This window comes from Sander lucioperca, chromosome 21 (genome assembly GCF_008315115.2).
Source record: "Sander lucioperca isolate FBNREF2018 chromosome 21, SLUC_FBN_1.2, whole genome shotgun sequence".
Taxonomy (NCBI): domain Eukaryota; kingdom Metazoa; phylum Chordata; class Actinopteri; order Perciformes; family Percidae; genus Sander; species Sander lucioperca.
This window is the reverse complement of record NC_050193.1, coordinates 7,945,139-7,970,437: the sequence shown is the minus strand read 5'-3', so window position 1 is coordinate 7,970,437 and position 25,299 is coordinate 7,945,139. Positions and strand designations below refer to the sequence as shown.

Below are 25,299 nucleotides of genomic sequence, written 5' to 3'. Positions count from 1 at the left end.
GGCTCGGGCTCGGGCCGAGAATCTAAACTCTAGTTCACTGCGTCAAAGTCAGCAGAAAGATCCAGAAGGATGACGACGGAAGAGAGAGAGGTTGCTCTTGTGACTCAGTGCTTTTGAAGATGTAATGCTATTGTTGGTGCTGTTAATGGAGTGACCTACAGTATATGGAGCCACAGAGGCTGACTGATGCCCTGTCTGTGATCCAGGCAGAGGCCAATAAGAACAGAGATGGACCATAAAAAGAAGAAGAAAAAAGCCTCAGAAACAATATGAAAAGCAAATACATCCACATACACACTCTGGGTACCTACGTGATAAGGAGCCATCGAGACTGCTTGGCCATCCCCAAGCACGTGGCCAAGCAGATGACCAGATCCAGGATCAGCAACAGCAAAAAGGTCAGCCATCTACAAGACAGAAAAATGAAGCATCAGTATAACAACCCTGATTGATCACTTTTCACTTGCAGACAGCACACTTTATGTACAAGCCTCAGGAAGGGCTGGCCCAACATATGTTCATGACCAAATGTGTGAGATCTGTGTGCGCGGTATATCAGTATTCTTGTCTCCTAGTTAGAGCCCATCTGTTTCAGGTAATTTCCAGGCTGTTGGCTTAATAATTCACAACCAGAAATCCATAGGCATTAATTTTTCAAGCTCTGAAAACGTCCTTCACAGAAATGGCCTACAGTCAGCCTGGACTTGAAGTATATGTGTGTGTGTGTGTGTGTGTGTGTGTGTGTGTGTGTGTGTGTGTGTGTGTGTGTGTGTGTGTGAGACCACACAAACGTGGGAATGCTCATGACTCATTCTTAACTCCACAAGCCCTGGTAGCATTGTACTGTACATCTTTTAGCAATGACAAAGCAAAATAAAGACATTGATGTTCAGGATGTCACACAAACAGTGAATTCTGAAGATGCTGTATTACTGACATCAACTTGCTGTGAAGTATCTGCAGTATTGTAGTAAATCTGTACACCAAAGTCACTAGAGAATATGATTCACTCATGCTATGCGAAGAAGTGTAGATGTACTTTAATAGACTTTGAAAACAAAATGTAGACTGGTTATTCCTCTGCTCACAGAGAAGGGCACATGGATGGAGATAAACACTAAAAGAGACTCCACTTTACTTTATCTGCATTAACAGAACTGCAGCTCTGAGCACAGGCACAGGGATGAATTCAGAAATAGAATAGGGAAGGGAGAATATAATATTGGAAAACAGAATGGTGTCATTTTTTTCCGTTGTTCGAATAACACTGGGTTGGCCATAACATTTGCTTTTTTATCAATAAAGCCTTGCCACAGGCTGTTCATAGCTCAATGGCTGCATGAAATTCAATCAACACCCAGGAGATTGGTGTCAGAATGCACAAAGTGGCAACTGTAGTCCAAAAGAAGATCTGGTGTCATGATAGGATAGAAGAACACACCTTGTGGGAATATGTATGCATTAAATTAGTGATGGGAATATGTCAGTGAGACTACTGTGGTTATTTGTGCTCGGACATGCCAGGAATCAGACTTGTTATCACTATAGATGCTTCAATAAGAAGTGAAGAAGAAAATATGGAAAAATATGTAAGTTATAAAGCCAATAAAAAAAAACATCCTAAATCTAGTCAAATGTTTAATGCTCAAACAAATAGATTAACCAAATAAAGTCTTAATCCTCTCTTAATTTTATTATTTATGTTGGGCTTTATAATTTATATCAGCAGGAAATAGAAGACCATGACTACAGAGTTATGCAGAAGTTTTTGCTACATTATTTACTGGCACACAGTCTACATGGCAACCAGGAAGACAATTGAGGTCATGAATCATGAATTACCTGCTTTTTTCCCCAAGCTATTTGCACTTTTTTCAATACTACCAGTTACTGTTCTTAACTTGACTGCTACTTAATTGCCATCTGCTGACTATTACTATTTGCACTATTTTAAGAGAATACTGACAGATAGCTAAGACTGCCTTGTGTATAACCAGGGGCTAGCTGACTAACACAACTGTCCATACACAAGGAAACGAGACTCATAACAAGTAAACTAAGCAATAGAATGTATAATTAATCATCTTGCAGCACACAGTTACATAAGTAGGAGCATTCCGAGGGCATAGGCTTAAAGTCAACAGTGTGCATTGCAGAACTGACATGTCACCTATGAAATGAAACGTCTCAGGTGGTGACAAATATGATTCAACATATGTTTTATCAGTCAAATTAAAACTAAAGAAGTAATAGCACTTCAATGTTAAATGTGTTTCAGAATGAGAGCTTTACATTTTACAGTTTACTTCTACTAAGTCAACAACCTACTGGGACAGACAGGATGAGATGACATCAACTTCAGATTGCTACAGAGCTTGCTCATCCAAATAAGCTCTGTTCCCTGATAAACTTTGTGTCTATAATGTATGTCAAACAAATCCTTCTGCAGAAGGTACCTTACTACCCTAACTATATCTCCTGTGAGTCTTTCCATCCAATTTAGTTCAAACTACTCTTACAGTACTGTAATGAACAGGTTGCAAATGTGAAACTTTACGGCTTAACGGCACTATGAAGTTTTATGTGCTGATGTCAAATTACACTCCCAGTTTGGAGCAGCAGCCTTTGGAGCCTCATAAATTAGCATCCCCCTCCTAAATGAATGCTGGATATTTTATTCATTTGGACTACTTTGTTGTTGATTGGGTTTATTACTTTTCTCTCTGTTTATTGAATTTCAGTTTTGGCCTCAATACTTTTTCACACTTCCTTTTTGAAAAGAACACTATTTTCAAAGATAAAACCACATCAAAATAATAATTGCAATCAATGTGAGCAGTGGGTAAGAAAATCATTTATGGTCTAATAGCCACTCTGCCATGTATAACATTTGGTTAGAACATACGCATTGAACTCAAACTACACATTGGACAATAAGCTCAATTCCAGCTTTCATTTATTTAGCAATCAGAAGAAAATAGCTTTTCCGGTCTGTGTTCCGGAGGGAAGATCAATAAAATCCCATCTGCTCTGTGTCTGTTCTGGATCACTTACAGCTCCATTCTGAGAGGCACGTTTACTTCAACCACTCACAGATGAAATAAAATACTGTCAATCACCCCAGGAGAGTAACTAAAACTCCACCTACCTGTAATACTCAATTAAAGCTGTTTGGTCAGCAATGGCTGCCAAATCAACATTTGCTTTGGTGATATCAGGCAGAGTAGTCATCTCGTGAACGACGTTGTTAACCATCAGCTGCATGAAGCGCAGAGCTTGGAGGTAGTCTGACTTTGTGGAAAAGATTTCATCCAGTCGTTCCAGGTGCTGCTTGAGTCCAGTTTGAACATTGCCCAGAGATCCTGCAACCTAGAACATAAAATGAAAATAAGAGAATGGAAGAAATGAAAGAAAAAAAAGAAAATAGTCGTAACAGAAAAAGTGGAGTTAAGAGGAGTCAGAGAGAAAACAGGGTCAGAAGGAAACAGGAACATGAATAAATTCATTCATGAAAAGAAGATTGAAAATATAGAGAAAGGTGAAAGATTCAAAGGAGAACTCCCTGGAGTAAATATTAACTTTTCTCCTCAACCATGTGTTTTATTCAGATAAACAATGTTAAGAGTGGAATACTGATAACAATACCGGGGAGACCTGTTATCACAGGGGTCTTTGATAGTGAGAATAGAGCGGGATGAGGCATGGTGGAGTAGAGTCAATACATTTCACTTTTCTGTTTGAACAAAAACAATTTGATGCAGAAAACACCTATACACTTTTACAGCATCAATAGAGATAGAAAAAGGTCAATTTTAGCCTAATGCTGACAGGGGGTAATTGTTTCTCTACCATAGCCACATTTCACAGGCACAATAGCTTGAACCACTGAGAAAGCCACTCTGCAAATGTGAACAAACAGGTAACCCTGCCATCAAAATGGAAAATACAGTACGTGCTTGAAACCTGCTGTACCTTTGAAATTGATTGATAGATCTTCCAATACATGGACTAACACTAAACAATTGAAACTCAGTTAAGATTGTTGACAGAGTGGGTTCAATATTTGTGGAAACATGAGTATGTAGTTTGCAGAAAAGAACAGTTCAACATTTTGGGAAATGTGCTTACTCGCTTTATGGGGCAGAGTTATATGAGAAGATCAATACCTTTTTTCATATCTGTCCGTTAAATACAAGGCTACAGCCAGCAGCCAATTAGCTCAGCTTAGCACAAAGGCTAGAAACAGGGGAAAATTGCTAGCCTGGCTCAGTCCAATTGTAAAAACAAAATCAGCCTCTAAAGCTCACTAATTAATATGTTATATTTTAAATTTTTATTCCATACAAAAACAGACATGTAAAAACAAGAAATTTTCATTTGACAGGAGGTTTTGAGCCAGACTATTTCTCGGCTCTGAACAGTAAGACTCTGCTGGTTGCTGGTTGCCAGCCAAGAAGCAGTCTGGCACATGACCCACTGTAAAATGATGAATTCTCTTTTTTCATGTTTTTATACTGATTAAACAAACAAGATATAACGTGTCAATTAGTGAGCTTTAGAAGTGCTGGTAGGAATATCTTGTTACATTTAGACTAAGCCAGACTAGCTGTTTCCCCCCGTTTTCTGTCTTTGTGCTAAGCTAACCGGATGCTGGCTGTAGCCTTGTATTTAACAGAGAGATATGATATGGTTTTGAGCTTCTCATACTCTCAGCCAGAAAGCAAATACGTGTATTTTCCAAAATGTCTAACTATTCTTTTAAGGTTGGAGATTCTAGATTAAATAGACACAACATCTACAATTTCTGTCTGGAAAAATGTTGTTCTAAACAGCAAATATAATGTAAGGGACCTCTTAATCCCACAAGAATTTAGCAAGAGGACCCTAGTTTTAAAAGGACAAACCACCCACACCACAATTACTTTGCTAGACAAATATATTTATCACTACACTGAGACTCCACTTATTCTGAACAGATGTTGCTTTCTGTATTCTAATCTGAAGCGGTTTGCAGCAGTCTCACTTTCTTTATCTATAATCTTTCTGCTATTACACCTATGACTTCTTTAACACACTCAAGTATTGTGAGTAAGACTCACCACAAAGAAGGTAAAAATGTATCTTAGTCTCCTTGACACTGTGACATTTTAAACACTCTTGATTAAATTCTAGAAAGAGTCTAAAGGGATGCTTCTAATGGTTTGTAAGCAAGAAAGAGTATCCATGTGGAGATGAGGCAAAGATACAGGCCCATCCTCCACTCCAAAACTCCCAGGGGGGATATGTGATTGCCAGTAAACTGCTCTCACACCCCACCTCTATGTTCATCATCTCTCACAGCTCCTGCCACAACGCCCCGAATCTTATCTGCAAGCCAGTATGCCTGAGTGTGAGAAATGGGATCCATCAGCTAGCAGCTCTGGGTGATCCACATTTCCCTAATCTGGACCATCCTGTCTTCTTTGTAAATGGATTAAAGCTCACTTTCACTGAAAGCGGGTCACAAGGAGGCTTCTCCATATTGGACACACCTGTTAAATGAAACAGACTGATTTATGGCTCACAGCAGCAGCACTACAAGTGCCAATTCACATGCAACTGAACTGTTCTGCCTTCAGTGATTTTATGTATCTTAGATTTACCGTATTAAATGTGACAATAACAAAAACTATATATATATATATATATATTATCGCAGCAGTTCAAAGTCATGCAAGGTAATACATTAAGAAAGAGGACACTGAGAAGAGATATTCAGGGGAACTGATGTGTGGTGCAGTAATCATTGTGTTCCAAGAATCACAATACAGCTTTCACTTTCAAAGAGGAAGAGCTACATATAAAAGGTTAACTGTGGTAGTAAATTGGAAGCACACATTCTGATATAGTGCCATTGATCGATGTGATTTCCGGGCAGCTTGGACAAGCTCTTAATATTGTGAGCTGAACACCAGAAGTAAAGCTCTAATAAAGGATGCCTGCGGACAATCAAAAGCCCCCTTAGCAAGAGACAGAATGGTCCTCCTGGTCCCTATCCCTCGCAGTGTGTGAGAGTGCATATTCTATGATTAGAAGAGCCTTAACCATAGCCTTAGCCATCAGTAGTGCCAAACAGCTCCTGGTGTAAATCACTAACCTCACAGGAGCCTTGTGAATCAGAGAGATTTGGTCACTTTTGTGCCTATGTACTTTACTGGACAAATTTGATATCAACACGGTGTGTAAAATACCACAAAGGAAATGTAGCCTATTTAAGGCATTAAGGTATAGAAAACTACTGTCACTGAAAGTGATTACTTATGAACCAACTTAATAGAAACACACAAGAAAGGCCAAGAAAGGATTTGCTAAACCAGTACAGATCAGTGGAGAAGTTTCTCTCTCAATCACAAGACTAAAGCAGTTTTAGATTTATGGGATGGGCAGCCGACCAGCTCATCAGCTCTGTAAGTGAAGTACATTACATCAAGCTATGATCTTGCAAGTGAGAAGGCCTTTATTTCCCTGGGGAGCATACATGTTTCCCATGCAGCCATTGTATACACCATGCTACAGGATCCAATCAATACCAAGATACAGCAGTGAAAGTCAGTAGCAAGGATGTGAATTCATCAGAGCTGAATCCTGTTAACTTCCTACAGCACAAAGAAAATGCTGTACTGCAAACTACACCACTTTTCCAGGTTATTTGTCACACCAAGCTGAAACTAATGCAGTCCAATACAACTGAACCTGCTTCAGAGAGGTGTTGATTCATCATTAGGGTCATTTTGGTGGATGTAGTTTGCGATGCTGATGAATAAAATTACATTGAATTATACGGAGAGATGTTTCTAATATTTTATCCATTCAATTTATATCAACGAGAGGAGCGTAACAGAGCTTCCAAAATGACCATAAACTTAAATCACCACCCCTCTCTAACAGTTTTCAACAAATACCTTCATGATTGTAGGATTTATTGCAGGGATATAATGAACTTAGTATACATTTTATTCATAAGTATCCCTTTATCCATCATGATCTAAATTGTTTAACACAAATCAATGTGTGAGCTACAAATGGATTAAATCTAAATCTCAGCGTACACAATGACAGAGTGTACACATATCTGTTTGTGTCCATACATGAATGCAATATGTGTGCATATGAGGCCTTAAAGTGTGTGATAGTCACATGGCCATGCACAAACACACACACACACACACACACACACACACACACACACTACAGATAGCAAGACAGAGTGATGAGGAGAGGCTTAACACTGCAGATGAAGTTAATCCTCTTCTTCCTCATTGAGATTATTGCTTCTCTCAAGGTCTTGTTCAGACTACCCTGCCCCTCCCTCCCTCCTCCCTTAAGCCTCCCAAATAACTTCCCTGAATGCAGGTCAGGAGTTGTGTAGAAAGAATACCCATTTACAAATCCTGAGGATGCAGTCACCTCAACTCCTTCACTGTGACAAAAAACGGATACAGACCCCCCGCAGTGAGGTGCTACAGCAGCTTTGAGACAAATAAACACCCCGTTAGAGAAGGGGTTCTGGTGTCTACCAGCTGTAAATTGTTGTTTCCAAGTAGAGTAGGCCATGAAAAGGGTCATGGCTAATCAAAAATCTTGGTAATTGAAAAAAGCCACAATATACGAATCATGGGACAATCAATGTTACCAATGTTATTAACAACACTGACATATTTATTGCCTGGTTATCTCGCACTAATTCAACAGGAAGTGTAAGTGTATATTGAAGAGAGCTTGGCAAGCTTCTCTCACCAGATTGTTGAGGCCACCCAATGTGTGATTGGCATTGTAGAGCGAGTAGGTCAGCTGGTACACCCCATCGTTGGTCTCACTGTTTCCATAGAAACCCACTCCTACAGCAGAACTGTGAAAAAAGAGAGATTTATAGTTAATGAATAAATAAACATAATTAATACCCTGTTTGTTTTATCATGGTACTTCTTGATAAGGGAGAACATGTGGTTATTAGAAGACAAGTAAGAAGACAAAGAAATGTTATTCATAATTTCCCAAAGGGAAGACATTGAAGCATTAGGGGAAATATGTATCACGTTTTTTTGTAATCTTCTTCTTAGCCTTAAACCTTTTGGTTATTTAGAGATTGAAACATACTACTGGCAACTGCAAAATGTTCAACAAATGTATGGATAAATGAAGGCATCTTTGGTTCGACATACAATAAGTTGTAAAAAAGATTAGTAACTTTTGTATTTGTCAGATGTCTTCATAAAGTTTAGTCTTAGAACATCTTTTCTCCTGTGCTTCTTCCACTCATCTCTTACTCTTTGCTGCCATATGGGCTGGGATGTACTGGTGCTGACATGTGAAAGACATTTTTTGTGTCGTATTTCTTCCTTTAAAATCCCCCTCCACCCTTTAATACTTCCATCTGTTTAACCATTTTCACTCACACAGATTCTGAGCTAAACATATCAAACCCTCTATTTTCAGCAGTAACTTTGAATTTGTTATCCCATTCATGCAACCACATCAGAATTCTATTTGATATCCGAAAATGTATCTGAGTGGAATACACAGGATCCCTATTTCCCACCTTCCTGCAGCCAGACCATGCAGAGCCTCTGTAATAGGGAGGATTAATGTCCTAAACCCAGAGTCAGTGTACCCCTACTGCTAGCAGTCCACAGTGACATGAGCAATGATACAATTTCATAATACTTGATTGCATTAAGGCAACTCCACGCAAAGGTTGCAGGTTACTAACACATTCAACTGCATTTAGGGGCATTTTCCATAGCTCATGGAGCTCATCAATCAAGTTTCAGATAGTAGGAAGTCATAGTGGGATTGCTGTTTCAGGGATACAATATGTACACACAAACACAAAAAGGAAACTAAGTTCTAGTTTACACTCACAGTGACTCATATGTTGAGGACTTTTAACACCATCTGTGTTGCAAAACTACAAAAATCATACAATAGCTAAGTAGACACATGGCCAGGTTAACACTATCATCCTCCACAGCCAGACAAAGATTAGTTAAGTTAGTTAAGTGCAAAGAGAAGATGTGGTTTTATTTTTTGGATTTAATACATCCTGTCAGGGTGTGTGATATGTCACTGAGTGCTTATGTGCAAAAGGTGTGCATTTTCTTTTGTGCCTATTAGCATCCTGTCACAGTAACCTTGTAAGAATAATGAAAACCGTTGCATGTAACCATTGCATGTGTCTCATCTATTAAACTAGATTCATCTGGTTATGCTTAGGGGCACTGAGGGCATTCTCTCATTTCTCTCTCTCTCATTCTTCAAAAAAGTCAGAGCAAAAAAATATTCAATTACAGTAATCTTTACAACTAAAAAATGAGTAGCTGTGGTTAAAATACTTTATTCAGCTGGTAAAAGAAAACTTGCTTTACTCTTTTTAAGACCTTTTTGTTTCAGTTGATCTGCGCTGACCTGGACAATGAGCTCTTCATCAATCCTGTAGCCAACCTAGTGACATGTCAGCAGCAATGACCCACTAACAGTAATGTAATGACACGGGACATCATGGGTTTAGCCTCCAGAAAGGCATTAGTATTTTTGTGGCTGAAAAAAAGGCTGTCTGCAGCTGGATGTGTTAGCAACATAATAAACAATAGGACTAGAGCATGTAGACATTCCAGGATATTTAGTGCCTTTGTTCCTCCGACGATGGATCACTTCACAGAATGTGTGATGACTGGACGATTGTGTCTTAGTATTCAAAACATGTGAGCACAATAAATGGCCCCACTGGATGAACAAGTAATAACAGATAAATGCCTTGATTCTGTGGAGACTAGTGTATTGCTGCTATAATAAATTGTATCAGGTTTAATAGAAACCGACACAGGCAGAAAGGATTTTTAGACTATTAGATTGGTTTGCTATCTTTAACCTTAATTTACCCCCATTCATTCTCCTGGGGTCAGAAATAATGATCTAGAGAGGTGCAGCAGCTCTTAAATCCTTTTTCTATTTGAGTTCTGCAATGCGGCTGAGATGTACTTCTTCTGCAGTTTAATGCAGAATTGAAAGCTGGAATATGAATGGGGTAATCACAATAAACAATTAGATCTTTCTTAAATGACAGTTCTACACAATTTTAGCTAATAGAAATCCCATGGTTCAGCCTAACAAAAAACTAAAGTGTGTACAGTGGTGTGCAAGATAATTTCTGTTTTATGTGCATCTCTTTGTGTTTCTGTACAAGCCGTCTTTGTTCCAGTCAAGCATAAAAGCCATCAAAAATGTGTAAGAAGCACATTTTCAATCAAGCTGCTAGCTACAGCTTAAAACTTCCATCAATAACAATGCCAGTCAATAGGTATAAAACATTAAAAACATGTCAAAAGGAACATCTTCATAATCTCAACCCAAAGACAAAATGCTGTTATCAGCAAGTTTCACGTTTATTTCATTTACATACACAAAGTGCCTTACAAAGACATACATACAAGCATATAAAGGCATACATGTGCATAGATGTTGTGGAAATAAAACACAATTAAAATGGAAATTGAAAAAATCTAATTTAAACACAACGAAATATAAAAACAGAAAATAAGGTTAAACACAGCTAAAACTGAGAACAAAAAGTGTTTGTTAAGGTGCATCTTAAAACCATAAACCGACTCATCTAATTGCCTCTGGCGGGATATTTCAGAGCCAAGGAGTCCCTAAAGAAAAAGCCCTGTCCCCAGGCCTTTTTTTGTTTCCATGCATGGGGCACAGCCAACATGCCATGGTGGGAGGATCTGAGGGGTCTGGTGGTGTTGTAAGGGTTGAGAAGTTCTGAGTATGTGTAGGGGTTAGACCATGGAAAGATTTGTAGACAGTTAGAAGGATTTTGAAGTGTATCCTAAAATGACCGGGGAGCCAGTGTAAGCATAGGTGTGATGTGTCTTGTTTTTTTGACCTTGTTAATAACTTACCCTCAGGCCACTATGATCCTATACAAGGACAGGTCTTATACTTGGAGACTGTTTTGTAATTTAGTTACATTGGCCTGATTTTGGGAAGGGAGAGGGGGAAAAGAGGGTATGAGTTTAAATGATTCTTTCCAATGTGAGCATGTAAAGACAGAAAAGAAGTAGACCTAAAACCCAACCCTGCAAAACCCCACATGAAATATTTGCAGGTGTAGAGGATGCGCCTCCAGTAAAAACAGTGAACAGTCTGTTTAAAATGGGAGAGCAGAACCAATCAAGGGGCAGACCCAGAAATGCAGACCCAGCGTGTCAAGCAATCCAGAAGAATTGTGTGGTCGACAGTCTCAGAAGTAGCACTGAGATCTAGAAGAATTCATTTCCAGCATCTGCAGCACAGAGGAGGCAATTTGTGACTCTGTCACTGAGCGTTCTGTGCTATGACGTTTCTGGAATCCTGACTAGAATTTTTCAAAAATAGGGTTTTGTTTCAAAAAGGACAGAACCTGATTAAAAACAACCTTTCCTAAAACCTTAGATAAGAAAGAATGTTTAGAAATTGGCCTAAAATTATTTGGAATTGCTGGGTCAAGCTTCTTAAGGAGTGGCAGAACTACCTGTACCTGTGGCTAGAGAACTGTTAAAAACAATCAGCATGCAAGGACCAACTGCTTCAAATGACTAGGAGCTTTTTTGGAGTCAAGTAAACTTATATTGAGAGGGGAGCAGGCACAACTTAAAACAAAACCTAACCTGTAATGTAAAGACTGTCTACAAATGTATGGCTTGATTATCTAATTGGATGCTATGTATAGTTGTGGAGGTGGGCGTGGTCTGCAATCAGCTGCAGTGGAGAGAGGTGTGTGGATAGAGCAGGAGAGCAGTGCCAGATGAGTTGATTGTCTCAGCTGTGCTAATTAAAGCTCTCCCTTTATATGCAGTAGCGTGCTGGGCCTTCAGTTGGCTGCCACACACCACAGAAAAAGGATGGACTGTTAGAGCTCGATTTGTTAGCTTTGTGAAAACATTGGGCACAACGGGCCGTGCACCTGCCAGTAGCCGGACCATCGGAGGCGCACGGTTTGTAGTTGTAAAGTTGTGTTAAGTGTGAGCAGTCAGAGAAAATAAATACTGTTGGCCTGTAAATGGTCTGTCTGCTGTGGTCTGTGCTGAGGGTAACCCACGGTGGCAGCGAATTTTGCTACAATAGTAGTAGATTGTTTTTATAATTTGTTGAGCTGATAAATAATGAGAGCTATAATAATGTCCCTTATAACAAGCTTCTACAGAGAAAGATGAAAGCTCTGAGCAGAGACTAGATAACAGCATATATGCTAAACAGCATCATGCCATCACTTAACAACATAACAGGCCTTGTGTGCTGCAGCAGTGATTTGGTATGGACACAGAAAGCTAACACAGTTAAAGCTCAACACTAAGATGTCACAAGTTTGAGCGGATATGTACGCAAATTCAATCAAGCCTTTTTAAAGACTCATTTGTTCATTTCAGACAGGATAATTTTTCTCAAAGTATATTAAATCAAACAAAAGTACAACTATGTCTGGCTCTGGATGTTTTATGAAAAGCTCCCTGTTTGTCCATGCTTGCATAAATTGGCAGTGCAATCAAGATACTAACAGAATACAGAATTCAGTTGCTGCCGAAACTTTTGATTCACGCCATTGTCACTTCCAGAATTGACGACTGCAACAGCATCCTCTATGGTTAATCTGCGAAAGCCTTCAATACATCCAAAACTCTGCTGCCCGCCTCCTCACCCACACCCGTTCCCGTGACCCCATCACTCCCATCCTTCAGAACCTCAACTGGCTCCCTGTTCCCCAACGCAGAAGCCCTCCATAACCAGGCTCCTTCCTACCTTACAGACCTGCTCCACCACCACAATCCCCGCTGCAACCTCCTCTGACGCAAACCTCCTCTCCCCACCACTCAGGACCAAGCACCGTACCTGGGGTGACAGAGCTCTTGCCATTGCAGCCCCCTCCCTCTGGAACTCCCTACCCATACACATCCGTGACTGACACATTCAAATCACTCATCAAAACACACCTCTTCAGATTAACTTTCCACATTCAATAGTCATACATATTCTCCACTGATGTTTTTAATGTGCTAAATGTGCTGGTTTTACTGTAAAGTGTCTTTGAGTACCATGTAAAGCACTATATAAATAAAATGTATTATTATTACAACCTGTGGCAATATGACACAATGTGATGTTGGTAGAGTATGTCAAATTAACAATGGAGAAAACACAAGACAATATAATATAAAAGCACAATATTAAAAGGCCAAATCTAAGGCTGCAGCATTATAATTTGGTAGAGCATTTCAATGGACCAAGCTGAGCAAACAGCAGTCAAAGTTTTGGCGGCGTAGTAAGCTAAAGAGTCAGCTGAGGGAATTAGCAGTCTAATCATCTAGCCGTCAGCTGATAGGGGGCCCTGCTGATGATGTGGTTTGTCAAAAATACAGCAACTTAACTTGCCTTATTTGTGTTCTTCAGAAAGAAAGTTAACTCTGTTAAAAACAGGTAGTTAAGCCACACATTAACACAACACACTTTGTTATAACCTACCATACTTAAAACTTTGTATGGAATAAACAGCAGATAGAGCCAAGTCATTTCTCATATTTAAATTTGAGCACCATTACTTTTGACAGTACAAAGCTTTGTTCAACTTAGCCTCGCATACCAATCCAACATTAGTATGTGTGAATTTAGTATCACAACAAGAAACATAATGGAATTGTTTGACCATTAAGACTTACCATATAATGAGGCCTGTGATGACAGCAGACCAAGTGAGGCAGCAGGTATCAGGTCTTTTGGTGTCTTCACCTAAGTCCCTGCGGCAGCAGCACAAGCAGACCAGGCATATTGCCAGAACCAGCAGGCTCAGACCCAGACCCACTGCACCAACACATGCTAGAAATATCAGAGACTGGGGAAGGACAGTGAAGAGAGAAAAGAGGCAAAGCATTCCATCAGTAAAAGTCATGACTAAGAACCTTTCAGCAGATTATATCTACAAATATCTTTCAAGAGGCAGACAGCTGTTATGTGTGGTCTTGAGAAGTCAGGCTGTGTGACAACCCACCAGTATCAAACAACACTCATGTGTAAAGATATTTTTGAGGCTAGCATGCAGCTACTTCATACATTGATCAACATCATCACCGCTGACTGCTGCCTACAGCAAAGGGAATAGAAACAGCAGAACTTGGACTGTAAGTGGAAAACAGAAATGATCCAAGGGGTAGGGGAGAATCATGTGACACAATGGCTTTCATTAAGTCTTGTGATTTCTGAGTGTACAAAATATGTAAAGCCTGAAGGATGGAGAGAAACACTGATGTAGAGAATGTAGAAAATGCTGTTTGGACACACAACACTGTACTTAGACTATCTTATGATACATCCCATTGGATTTATTGTATTCTCTGCAAAGCTGTTACTTTACTTACTACATAGTGAGTGGCCATATGACACTCACTACAAAGTGAGAAATAGAAGAAAAAGAAAGAAAGAAATACAAAGTTGGCAGTATTCTCCAAGGCAGAGAAAAATAGCATTGCTTATTTGCATCAGATTATCAGAATAGTTCTTGCTTTACACCAATCAGTATATAATCCGGTTTGTTTTCTTACAGACATGTCATATGGCCATTTAGTTTAGAAGCTTAGTAGCGTTGATCATCTCTAGGAACTGTGGGTTCAGACTCAACACATTAAGATTTTAAGTTTTATTGCTAACAAGTTCAAAAAGTCTGTGTCTGGCTGAGTAAGCAGAGCTAGTCATTGACTACAATGTCTGTGACTAATTATTCCATTTGGATGACATTGACACTGGGACAGAATTTAAATTATATTCTTTTTGCATATTCTATGCATAGTCCATTGTTAAAACTCTGTTTTAAGTTATGTTGTGCTGAGCCCTATTTTGCCCTTAGTTTCACTAATCAGGTAGGTTAGACATCAGTGTATTTAAATTAGAAATGATATAAGACGTGCGCCCAGATAGGTCAGTTGGTAGAGCAGGCGCACATATATAGAGGTATAGTCCTTGATGCAGCGGTGCAGGGTTTGACTCTGACCTTTGCTACATGTCATTCCCCCTCTCTCTCCCATTTCATGTCTTCATCTGTCCTGTCAAATAAAGGCCTAAAATGCCTAAAATAATCTTAAAAAGAAAAATGATATAAGACATTCAACCTGAGGTTGCTAATCATTGGTTTTTGAGGACACTGTTGATGAGCCAAGATTCACAGTGTGTGTGTGATGTCTACTGTGGTTTCAAACCTAGTTAGATTTCCTGTCACTATAACTTAGTTCAGGCCCTTCATATGCACTTCATACGCACAATACTGCTAGTTCCACTCTCTCATCTAATTTTCCAATCCATTGTTTTGTAATTAGACATGCAGGCACTTCAATTTCCACCGGCTGCAAAGCCATAACAAGGCAAAGGATGCATGAGAGCGAGGAGAAGCAGAGAGACAGAAAACAACTACAGTATATGCAGTCATTGAGTGGAAGGTGATTGATCTTTTAGCTTCCCAAAAGGATTTTTGTATAAAGTAGGTTTACGTATGTATGCCTGTCTAATGTAATTAAACAGTAAACAACAAGCCTTAGGAAATGTGTCTGTAGCTGCTCTGCACTTTTTACTTTCCTCAAAAGACAAAGGTTGAGCATGTCAAGTGAACAACAGGAGTTATTTTCAGCCTTGAGGCGCTGTGTGAGCACTATAGACTACCAACAGTCTGTGTGATGCCACCATGGCACTCTTCACTCCTCACTGACTGGTGCTCAGCTGAGCTAGTGTGACACAGCTGGGATTCAATGACCCACATGGACCTTGATACATGGAGAGAAAGGGACACAAACTTCTGAAAGCACTCAAACAAGCATAAAATAATGCACAACAACACTGATGGATTGATAGTTAAAGTTATTATTATTGTACAATAATAAGAGAAAACCCACAAAATGACAAAACCTAGAAGTAAGGCAAACTACATAATGTATTTCTGACCATGGAGACAGAAAATGCTTCAAATATAGTATCCTCAGAACAAGACCATGATTGTCTTAAGAGAGTATAGGCTGAAAGTCATATCATCAGAATGATCAATAACAAATAATAAAGGCTACATGTAGACACATGGCATCTCTCCGACCTTTTCAAGTCTTTACCATACACCATGTCATTTCACACAACAGTAGTCTTCAGTTTACAGAGGAGTCAAGTGAGCAGAGTATCAGCTCAAAACTTGAATAAATGATAAAACAATGTTTCATGCAAGTTTACTTTCACACTTGCATAATGGCTTTAATATTCATAAATGACCTGAGGCAGTGCCACATGGATGTGCACTTACACAGCCACATATTAACACGTCTAAACTCATTCCTTGGGGAGAATTGTTGTTGTATTTTTTAAATATAGCCCAGACGATAATGGGTGAAGTAAGTCTTTCCAAGGTGAAAATTAGATCAGTATGCAATGTTATCCTTGTACAGTAAACCAATATGTCCACAATTTTTCTAAATTAGATTTGGAAACAGAATTATCTATCACGCAACAAATTAACACAAAGCTTTTATTTTGTTGAAATAAATCAAATCATGCATTGTTAATAGTTTGCCTCACATGAACTTCATTAGTGATTTGTAATTAAATTGACACGTGTCAAACTATGCTGATATAATGTGCCTTATTTGTATTGCAGTACACTGTGTGAAAAGAAATCCAAGTTCTTTGTGGAAAAACAACAAACCAAGTCAACAAAAGGGAAGAAAGCAAAGTCCATAACATAAAGGCATATAACGATAATAATGAAGTGATGTATTGCAGATGGAAAACTATGGCAACAACTGAGCATGAGCATCCCATATTTTCTTTTTTTTCATCACACAGCCTATTTTATTTATAATGACTCTGGCCCTGCTGCCCACAGTCAGTCCCCATCAATAAACATGGCAGTTTTTGAGGCATTTGCATGGCCTCAAATGGCCATAAATGCACTCTGGGGAAATTGAAATACTTCATTTGAAAAAAAAAAAGAATATTTTTACACTTACAGTCATACAATTCAATTTCCCCTTAAAAACAAAATCATTTTAAAAGGATTGGGAAAAGAGCAAAACACAACGATCTCTTACAGGGAATGTGTTGTTTGTTTGTAGTGTTAGAATGAGCAGTCATGATTAATTTAACTTTTTTGTATCTATAAAGCTGTAAATACTAAAGACAGCACGAAAAAGTGCATGAAATATAGTTGGGGTATGAAGCTGTGTTCAGCTTGTGTAAAAACAAAGGATTTGTTGTGTACTGTATTTTCAGCAGTAGGTACACACTTGGATAAAGACATACAGTACATGTTGTTTACTACCAGAAATATTTCATAGCCCAGTTAATACAGGTCATGTGTCATGTGAGAACTGCAGTATAGGATTGGCTCTTATTCCTGACATTGGGACCAACAAAGGGAGCTACACTGATGCACAACAGATACTTAACAGCGGTTTGTCTAAAACTACTTTTTGTTTAAATGTACATTTAAATATGTTGTTTAACATTGTCAGTGGACCACAGGAGCTCTGATTTTTCTGGTGAGATTCTTCTGAAACTACGTGCGCTTTTACGCGCAAGTACAGTTACCAACCTGCTGATAGCTCTCTTCCTCGGGTTTGAAAGTGTTGTCGACCGACTGGAAAAAGAAATTGAAGTGAGGGAAATTGTGCAGCCAGTATGTCCACCACGGAGCAACGTAATCAAGCCTTGCAGTGGCCATTCCTACTTGAGAAGTCAATCCACCGAACCACTGACTGCACGCTTCCTTTTATGACCACGCTCAAATATCCCCAGGTTTCATGAAAAAAAAAAAGTAAAACATAAAATAAACGCGGTTACAGCCACCACAGAACAAGATGAAGTTCTTCTTTTGCCATTAAACCTTCAGAACAAGGCAGGAAAACACTACTTTCCACTCCGGTTCCCATAGTTCTGTGTGAACTGTTGAGATGCGCAACTACTAAAAAATACAGCTTCAGTGCAGGCCAAGCGTTTGTATCCGAAGCACGGGATTGAGTGACGATATGCCTCCTTAAACAGAGAAGGCGTGACAACCACTTCTCAGTCAAGTAGGCCACGATATACTTTATGAAAAGTAAACGATAATATACCCTATGCATTGAAAACAATGCATAAGGAGAATATCTCAACAAAACTGCAAAAAAAATTTAAAATGATCCAACACTGAACTTGCTGATAACACATAACGGTATAGATGTCAATGACCGGTGCCCACTTCTTCACATACGATTGTTTTTTAACGAGGAAACTCAAAATGTTGATTACACAATAAAACTGAGATAAAAAAAAAAAAGCTATGCACCATGGCCTCGACTTGCAGCTACTGTGTTTGGCTTAAAGATGCAAGGGTAGGCTATTTAGTGCACTATTTATGACTTCTGCTGTTAATGTCTGACCTCTTGTGGACAATGAGGCGCACTGAGGTGAACAGCAATGAGCATGTTAATGAGACGCTGCAGACAGTGGTACAGTATGTTGGCTTACATGCTTTATTTACAGTGTGATGCTTTTTTCAGCTGTGAAAGTTTAATTTATACCTGTATCAGAATCAACACATTGACTGTAATAAACATGCAGGAGTTTGTTTTAGTGTCTTGTGCAGAAACACATTTAAAAAGGGAACTATGTCCATTATCAAAATTAATACGTTACATACATTCCTATGGCCTATTACAGTCCAAAAATATTAGTTAACCTGAACAACTCTTTCCCAAATCCAAAAAACTAGACTAAATTTGTGACGTTATTAAGTATAAAGTCGTGAACAAATAATTGGGAAAGAGAATGCTCTGGGTATATCAGTACATTTTCAGTTTTAGAACTGAGAACAGTACAATATAATAAAACTCATTTGGGTATAAAAAGAAAACAAATATTATGTGGGTCCACAAAATCAGTCTCCCATTCATTGTCTATGGAGCAGCTCCAGACTTTATTAATGGCATCATGTCAAGTTTGATACTTTTCTGTTATCTGGAATCAAGAGACAGTAGCTCATGTTCGCAAATATTGAATGAACTTTCCTATGCCAAATAAAAATAAAAATAACATATTGGAATTTATAATTTAACTCACTTTTACCATAAATGTAGGTACATGTGGCACTTAAATAAACAAAACTTTTTTTTGGTACAAAGGCATGGTGAAACACAGTATAATTCAGTACATTAATGTAAAATAAAGTATCACTATGTGAAATCACGCAGCAAGGTATACAGATGGCTTTAGCTGTAGAGACTCTCCAAGTGCAGTAGAGCTGTACAGCATGAAAGAGTGGTACTATAGGATGTTGGCCTACTATATACTGTATATACTATAAATGCCTAGGAGTTGGGTCATAAAACCCATCATTAGGTATGCTACTAACAGGCAGAAAATGAAAAATGGATGCAAATACAAACACATCACACATCAAGTATATAAAAAAGATTGTAAATGACTATTTTATCAATGCCAACCTTCTGTAAATGGTTTAATTTTGTGTATATTGTTCCCATTTCTATTGATTGGGAATAAATAGTAACTTTTGCGACCAGGACTGTAGGCTAACTGAGAAAACATATCACTTCGGTGTGATGACATTACATCTGGCTCTGACTGCATTTGCTGTGGGTCTGTTTATTTTTCTGTTCATTATTTAAAATAATAGGTTTGAAACATCTAGATATACTGTCTATATAAATAAATATATATAAATAGACTTTTGTTTAACCACACTGAAATTCGATAATCTTATTTACAATGGAGACCCATGGTAAATACAGCAGATTCAACATACAGTTACAACAGATCACTAAAATACCATTACTCAGTAATGTAGATAGCAAGCCCTGGGTAATCATCAAATACAACAAAATAAAAGTCCACTGGCAGATGAAAGGGAAGACTAAAATATGTAATTTTCATTTTGCCCTGAGGAAGAGACGTTTTATCTACATGGAGCTAAACCATCTTGATATCATATGGCTACCGCTGTAATTATTTGGATTTTTTGATGCACCTCCACAGCCAGAGAGCCAGGAGAGTGTGCTCTGAGTCTGAATTCTCTGACTAGGTGACACTTGAAATACACTGTATGAATACGAATTCTTGACGGTGCTCTGGATTAACAAACAGTGGGATTTGGTGCCAGGAAACTCTCCGGTGATTGCTGTGCCATTCACTCTGTGTTTAAACCGAGGGACCAATGTATAAAAAGGGAATAACATGAATAAAAGCATCTCTGTCTGTATATCAAGCCTTCTTGCCTGCTGTTTATTTATTCTTGTTATCTAGGTGCAGACAAAACATGTCAGACCCACAAATCACATTGATGCCAGTGTGAACTTGTACAGTACCCTAAGGATGTAAGTAGTTGAGCCACAAAGACCACTATAGTCTTATTTCTTAATATGTGTTTGCAGTCAGGCCAATTCATGTTCTGAGTCTAATTAAACTCAGCCATGTGAGTGTACCTTTGTAAATCAGTGTGTAAAATATTTCACCAACACTGCTGGGATTTGATTCCTGTAGAGGATTTAGTATACATCTATGCAGTTGCAGTAGCTTAAAGTTCTTCGGATTAAAGCCACCCCCCAGTTATGAAATGGTTAAAATGTCTGTGTAACACTTCCCTACACAGACGATGAAGCTGAACATCAGGTGGCAGCCCGGCACTTTTCTGTAATCCTGAGAACCTCATGCTTCTACTGTACACTGACCAATGTTGTCCTCTGGTTGTGTATCTGTGAAGAACAAAATCTCAACCTATAATTGCACAGAGCTCCTTTGTGCATAATACTGTCCATAAAGTCAGACCTAATCTTATTGAACTCTGGTTTATAGATCAGATCCACTAGTCTCTTGCAATAATCTCTAAGGTTAGCAATTTGAGCATTGATGTTACAGGAAATACATATCAACGAAGGACTTTGAAGTCAAGTAACTTAGACTGCCTCAAAGTGGGCAGTGAAAGAATGAAGTCATATAGTGGGTGACAAGTCTCAAGGTCAGCTGTGCTCCGACAGCTCTATTGGAATGTTTTATAGAACATAAAAAAACCTGCTGAATTTCAAATTCTGGGCCAAATATTCCTTTAGGAGCAGATGATACTCCAATCTTGATTTCTGTGGGAAGTCTCATTTCACCCGGAGCTGACCGGAACCACCTTGAGAATAAAGTCACACCACTGACTTGAATTACAGAAAAGTACTATTGGACTTTCCCATAAATCTGTTTTTTCCATAATGTGTAGAATGAGAAATGTATGAGATGCCTTGACACACCCAAACACAACTTGGCTATGCGCAGTAGTTTGCAGATGCTATTATCATGAAAGAAAAAAACACTCTTCACAGTCCTTGTTATATAGTTGTTGCTTCTTAATCATCATGTGCTCAAGTGTCCTCAACAAGCACTGGATTTACCTCCTGATTGACTGTCTCCATAACAATCATAGGGATGATTGGTTCATTTAAAAGTGTTTTGAAGAGCCTCCTGTCTACTTCCTATACTACTGGGGTCCTTCCAAGCCATAACAGTTACTGCTCAGTGGCATGTGGAAATGTGTTGTATTGAACTTTTCCTCCTTCATGGTTATTGCTTTTTTGAATTTGTGACTCAAATCCTCTTGCTCTATTTTGAGTGATTTATACATAGGAATGAAGATTTATGCCTGAGAGCTCAATGTGCCGGTATTATCCAATCAAACTGGGCTGCTCAGCGGCTCCTGAGATTGCATTAAAGTGTAATATCAATGCAGCAATCCTCGGGATATTGCCACTTTGAAATACCCAGTGTCCCTCCGATGCTATAGCGGCATGTTATGATCAAGGGGATTTGTGCATTTAGGTAATGTTTCATGTAAGAGATTGCTTCTGTAAATCAATGAATAGTTGCCTACTATGTTTAATTTCTTTTATCAACGATTGGATGGAGAGGAAAAAAAGTCAAAGCATTGCAGGTGACCTTAAAATGAACAAATAAAAGCAACGGTAATAACGAGATTACAATCTATCTCTGTCTTTATGTAAATTAAATAGAACAGAGTCCATGTGTGGTGTCCTCATTGCAAAAGAAAATACATTTATTTATTTGAATGTCTCACCTTAGGTTTCTTTAGACGTCATAAACATATTTTATTGTTCCAAAAGCTTGCAAAATTGACATGGGTCGCTGTCTCCAAACAGACCAAGGCTCAGCAACTAGTGTGAAGGTGCTCTACTGAGGCTGAATTTAAACACCTCTAAACCATCTGTACCCTCAGAACGTTAGTATTACAGCTTTGCAAAGTGCTCCAAGAGGTTCTTTAACGACAAAAGGTGATGGGCCTGTGTGCTGATGCCAGTCTATGGCCAAAACATGTACACCTTTTATTACAATGTGCAAATGCTTGGGGTCCAAATGAAACCTCTAGTGTGCAAAGCATTCAGCATGGTCCCCCGAGATCTCCCTCCACTGACGTGCGCATGTTGACTGTATATTCTAATCTGCATGGTTTTTCAACTTTGTGTGTGGTTAAGCATTTCAAATGAGAAACTCACTGCAACTTTGATGTCATTATTATACTATTACTTTATACAGCTGCCCAGTGCTATAGGGGCTATTCATGCAGCAATGATTTTTGTGAAGAGAAAAAAACTAAACTGACATTGGCACATTTGTCCTTTTTTAATTCCCCTGCAGGAAAATGGCTTTCTTAGCATGCAATTTATCCAATTACGGATTTACAGCAGTGCAAACTCAACCATATGATACAGCCTAAGTCTATTTTTCAGCCTTTGGAGCAAATCCAATCATTCCGAATGGTTGCTGGTGGTAATAATTGCAACGACATTGTATTGATAGTGGATCCATGGAGTGGAAACAAACAAAGCCCATTAGGAAAAGGAGTGGGTACCCTCTGCAGTTGAGGTAAGTAAACGGCCCGGCCTCAGGCCCTCTAACCCCTGCCAGTGCTCCTAATACTGTCTCTCTAGCCCTGGAACACCCTCCAGCAAGCTCCTCAGGCCAGCCCCAGGTCCCTTAACCTTCACCTAATACCCCTAATATTATGTCTTCAGCCCCTGACTAGCCTCCAGCATGCTCCCTGGGCCAAGGCACAAACATATTTGGCTGATTTTTTTCCTATGTGTCAAAACAGAGTACCAGAGGCACAGAAATCTTTGGCAGATTTCTTTTTATGTCTCAGCACATAGTGTATCACAACACAACACTAACATTCTGTTTAGTGTGGCCAGCTCACACTTTGTGCCCCAAAATATGATGTTCACACGTGCCTCAGATTTCACAATGGTAACATGGCCCACAGTGGGCTGCTCATACAGGGCAGAATTTTCTGCCAGCAGTGTCCCCACACTATTGATGGGAAGCCATTTGGCTGTTTTATTCCTCTCCTGCAGATAGCACCTGTATCCAACTAATCTATCTCTTGCAGATATGCTTGTGGCCATGCCCTGCATTCTGTTGGTCGTTGATTTCTGCCACCGTCTACTTCAAGTATTCAGTGTGAATGATAAATTGTGCTTGCTAAGTTTATATTTATCTTGGTTGTTGTTTGATATGTGCATTGTAATACTTTATACTGTTGGTTTATATATGTAACATGAATGGATTCCTGCAAACTGGTGTCTCTTATAGAGGGCTATAATTTATATTGGCTGAAAGGGAAGTCTTCTTGCCCCCCTCATTTGTATAATTATTCTCCTCTAATAAATGCCTTTCACATTCACCTTTTCTCCACATACTTCATATTCAGCTAAGCATTGGAGATATATTTCAATTCAAAGTAACATGTGACAGCTTGCTTTACTATTCTTCCTATCATAATTACATCTTCTGTTGAGCTCCTGTTCTACAGTTTGAGCTTCTGCTACTCTGAGCGGCACTCATTGCAAACCTTAAGCTTATTTCCATGAACGGATGGTCATCTGCTGCTTATCAATGCCACGTAACATTTCATAGAGAGAGATTATCAGCTCCAAGCTACAATTTTTTATGAGTTTAATATGCTTAAGTTCATAATTATCTGCTACGTAGTCTGGTGGTGCATACCAAGTGGGAAGCAACATTTAGATTTATCTATCTTAATTCATTACACATAGCTCCTTGCTCGTTAGTTAACTACTCAAGAGTCTGTGTAAAGTGTTACCTAAATTGACTTCATACCGCATTGATACTCACATATGGGACAACCATCATTCTTGCAACATTCTTACGAAGACTCTTATGTGTGTGGTTCATTTAAGAGGATTCTGAGAACACCTTCTCAGTGCAGCTTGTTGAGGTATATCACACAGAGTTGTGTGCTAATAGGAAAAAGAGTAAAATTGCCACTTTATATAGGCGTAGGAAGTACTGTTAGATTCCTAGCAGAAGCACTGTCCTTGTTGATGCTGATGAATCCTCTTCTAAGGAGGAACTGAGTCAACTTCATCCAAGGCTAACTGCAAAGGGCTATCACAAATAATAGTGTTATCTTTCTGTCAATGACACCTCTCACCCTCAGTTATTTCATACTAACATATTTTTTAAGAATAAATAAAATCACAGAGATCCATTCAGGTTGGCAACTTTTCCAACATCCACTATTGAATATCCAAGAGTGCTCATGCGTACACTTGAATGCTAAACTAGACAAGGGTACAAATGAGAGCATTTCAGTGGCACATGGTTAATGCATTCCAAACTGCTGACAACCATTACACATAATGGCCCCTGCTAAGGACAAGGCCTCAGATTCATTCTCATGTTAAGTGTCTTGTCTGAGTGACGGATAAGGACTCATTAAAGACTGGTTTGTGATACATGTGACGAACAATACCGGGGACCAAGCATAGGGAATGCAGTGTGAAAGTGAAGGTGATGTGTGAGGGCTGATGCCAGATAAATGTAGCCTAATGAATGGAGGGAGTAGTGATGGTGGTGGGGGCCATTGAATCAGTACCACAAGCTGGGGGTGTGATTCTAAAGTAATCCATAGTAGATATGTACTCTCAAAACTGCTGATATACTTCAATGAGTTTAATCACTGAATTTAAAGTAGTTTTGTCAGTGTTTAAAATGCAACGTATTGTATAATTTAAATAGCTAAGAATGCAAATCAATGGAGTGTAAAGTCAGTGGGTAATTAGACAGATAGGGTTCCTGGTGGAATAATGTCCAATTGTTTCTCAGATGTGGAGGGAATTTATGAAGCCACAGTCGGGGGAAATTAAACACTGTACAGTATGTGGACAATAAATGCCACTTTATTCTGGG

General features: G+C 38.9%; 1 protein-coding gene across 3 annotated transcripts in view; it reads right to left on the bottom strand.

Moving 5' to 3' along the window:
• Positions 1–18,049, bottom strand: part of ttyh2l (tweety homolog 2, like) — a 29,373-nt gene extending 11,324 nt beyond the window's left edge. Inside the window, exons 1-5 of one of the 3 annotated variants that reach the window (XM_035996776.1) lie at positions 17,633–18,049; positions 13,734–13,906; positions 7,777–7,888; positions 3,149–3,369; positions 312–407 (exon numbers count right to left, since the gene is read on the bottom strand). In XM_035996776.1, the coding sequence (XP_035852669.1) occupies positions 312–407; positions 3,149–3,369; positions 7,777–7,888; positions 13,734–13,906; positions 17,633–17,761 (731 nt within the window). In that variant the 5' untranslated portion in view covers positions 17,762–18,049. The remainder of the gene's footprint in view (positions 1–311; positions 408–3,148; positions 3,370–7,776; positions 7,889–13,733; positions 13,907–17,632) is intronic. The other 2 variants (XM_031312601.2, XM_031312600.2) reach the window with 2 other exon arrangements.
• Between the last annotated feature and the right edge of the window lie 7,250 nt (positions 18,050–25,299).